Source organism: Raphanus sativus, chromosome 9, assembly GCF_000801105.2.
Source record: "Raphanus sativus cultivar WK10039 chromosome 9, ASM80110v3, whole genome shotgun sequence".
Lineage (NCBI taxonomy): Eukaryota > Viridiplantae > Streptophyta > Magnoliopsida > Brassicales > Brassicaceae > Raphanus > Raphanus sativus.
In genome coordinates this window covers 32,216,317-32,219,093 of record NC_079519.1, presented here as the reverse complement: position 1 = coordinate 32,219,093, position 2,777 = coordinate 32,216,317, and the positions used below count along the sequence as shown (strand labels likewise).

The window sequence follows — 2,777 nt, the reverse complement described above, 5'->3', positions numbered from 1 at the left end:
CATACCACCAAAATGCCTTTTGCCACTCTCTTTCTCTCTCTCTCTAACTTTCCCCTTAGAGACTCCCCATTCTCCAACTAGGGTTTTCACTCTAGAAACAACAAAAGAATACCAATAATAATTTGAAAACCTTCTTGAGGATTTTTCATCTATTCTTATAGTAAAGACACAAACAAGAGAAGCAAGATGATCAAACCATTCTGAGTAGATATCTCCGGCACTTTCTCTTGTTGCTCCAATAAAAGGTAAGACCAAAAGTATTTCATACTCTACTCAGCCAATTCGCACACACACATACTTGCATAATATATATAGATTGTTGATTTGTTATACAATATTAGATAGTTTTGATCTGATCACTGATCTTGAACTTCCAAGTAATTATAATTGAACGTGTAGTTTTAGATTTCATGATTTCTTATATATAATGTAGGTTCCATACTCAAACACTAACGATATAGTGAAGCAATTTAATTAGGTCGTAGACTCAAGAAATTAAACCAATATATGCTGTATGGATCGAGTGAGATCTCATGAGTCAGAGAGACAGAGACTGTTATGAGGATAAAATCAAGAAAAGCTGCTAAACTAAACGCCAAGAACAAAAATGTATGGCAAGAGTGTTTTTATGTTCGAATTAAAAAAAAAACGAGTAATCAAAATTTTCCAATTTTTTTTTTTTTTAAATTACGTTGTTTTACCAAATTGGTGGTTAACCAATACTGATCATATTTACAGTAAAGGCCATGTTTTTTTTTTAAGTCTAGTGTATGATAGGAAAAAATGTGCATATATTATGTTCTTTTAAATTATTTTGAAAATCACAGTAGTGAATTTAAGGTCATATATATATATACATGTGAGAACATATTGTTATCTTATTTATAAAGGCACATGGTCCCGTCGGATTTAACCAATACTCTAGAACGTAAAATCAGTCTGAGCTACCTTCAATTCGAATTTAGTATAGCAACACTCACTTTCTTTATATAGCTATGGATGTTAAAATGATTTTCAAATGTTTCAGTAATATTGCATTACACAACTAATTCTATAACTTTTCATAATCGTATTGTGTGTTTGATTCACCAATACACATAGATTCAACATATTTGCACATATATGTAGTATGTTTGGTATTACGTTGGTTTTGGTGTCCCAAAATAATGTGTAAAAGTAATTGATTATAAAGTAACATCTAGGATATCTGTATATATAGTTCTTGAGATTTAGTTCAAGTAAGGATTTAATGGTAACAGCATTCCAATAAAGCAATGAATTTTAGGGATAAAGACTATAAGCATCATATTTCATGTAAGCAATGAATCTAGTTGCCTTTCTTACTATGAATAATGAATTTCGAGGATAAAAAGACTAATAAGAACATCTTATGTTTTATACATAACCAATTAATAAGACAATCTGCTAGTTACCAACACAAACTGGAAAACAAATTTTCTAAAATCTATCAATGTTATTAATGTGTTCGAAGACGTATTGTGTAAAAGACACTGAAGTATACACGAAGTAGATTTTGAAGAATTACAATATCGTTGTGGATCAAGATTCATCATGTATCAATCTTATGAATACCACAACCTCGTGATAAAATTTGTATTGTGATTACGTCGTTTTTTTAATTTTCTTTCCTGCAATTGAAAATTCAGGGGATATATAACAAAAAAATGTCATCATCTTCGTATTCGAACTACACAAACTCACCGTGCGCAGCATGCAAGTTCCTCCGGCGGAAATGCACCTCAGAATGCGTATTCGCACCATATTTTCCACCAGATGAACCTTTAAAGTTTGCTAACGTCCACCGGATATTTGGAGCAAGCAACGTGAGCAAGATCCTTCATGAAGTGGCCCCGCATCAACGGGAAGATGCGGTGAACTCGCTGGCTTACGAAGCGGAGGCACGGCTAAAAGATCCAGTTTATGGCTGCGTTGGGGCCATCTCGGTGCTTCAAAGAGAGGTCTTGAGGCTGCAAAGGGAGTTAGAGGAGACAAATGCTGATCTCATGAGGTATGCTAGTTGTCTAGGCGGTGAAACGTCGGCGTATGGTGGACGGAGAGGTTGACTGGTAAACGACAGTTGTTTAGTCCATCAATCATTCTTTGAGAGAGTGAACGGTTGATGTGATGGAAGTGATAAGGATATCTTCGTATGTATGTGTATGTAATGTATATGTATGTGTATGTACATACTTATGCGTCTTTGTAATTTAAATTGTACTTACTTTTACATGGGAGGTCAACGGATACTTTTGAATATGTTGAATAAGGAAATAATTAATTCATGTATGTGCTTGTGATGCGTTCTTAATTATAAGTTCCAAGTGAGGATACTGTAAGAAGGTAGTGAAACTAGTTTTTTTCTCGTGACAAATAAACAAAAATGTTAGATATCTCAGTTCATGTAAAATCTACTTAATTCGATGTTAGATAAACTTATTTGTTGATTAGTTAACAACATATTTATGGCTATCTTTGTTTAACAAAATATCATTGGATCAAATCAGACTTACCTTTCAATGACTTGAACTTGTTTATTTTATTTACTCACACAAACTCCAAACGGGAGTACTCACAACCTTATTCCTTTTTTTGGGTCAAAACTGTTATTTTTATAATCAACTTAAAACAGCCGATACAAGCACTATAAGTGAGTTATTGAAATCCAATCAGCCATATAATTTTCTCTATGTATGAAAGTAAAGGAGACCACCGTAAAATCTCTAGCTATATGCCTGATATCAAAGCAAATACTATAC

General features: G+C 33.2%; 1 protein-coding gene across 1 annotated transcript; it reads left to right on the top strand.

Annotated features, from left to right (window-relative positions):
• On the top strand, positions 1-2,307 carry LOC108824194 (LOB domain-containing protein 25). The gene is made up of 2 exons (XM_018597567.2): positions 1-245; positions 1,668-2,307. Exon 2 carries the CDS (start codon positions 1,686-1,688, stop codon positions 2,082-2,084), a length of 399 nt encoding a protein of 132 aa, XP_018453069.1. The 5' UTR covers positions 1-245; positions 1,668-1,685; the 3' UTR covers positions 2,085-2,307.
• Positions 2,308-2,777: the final 470 nt, after the last annotated feature.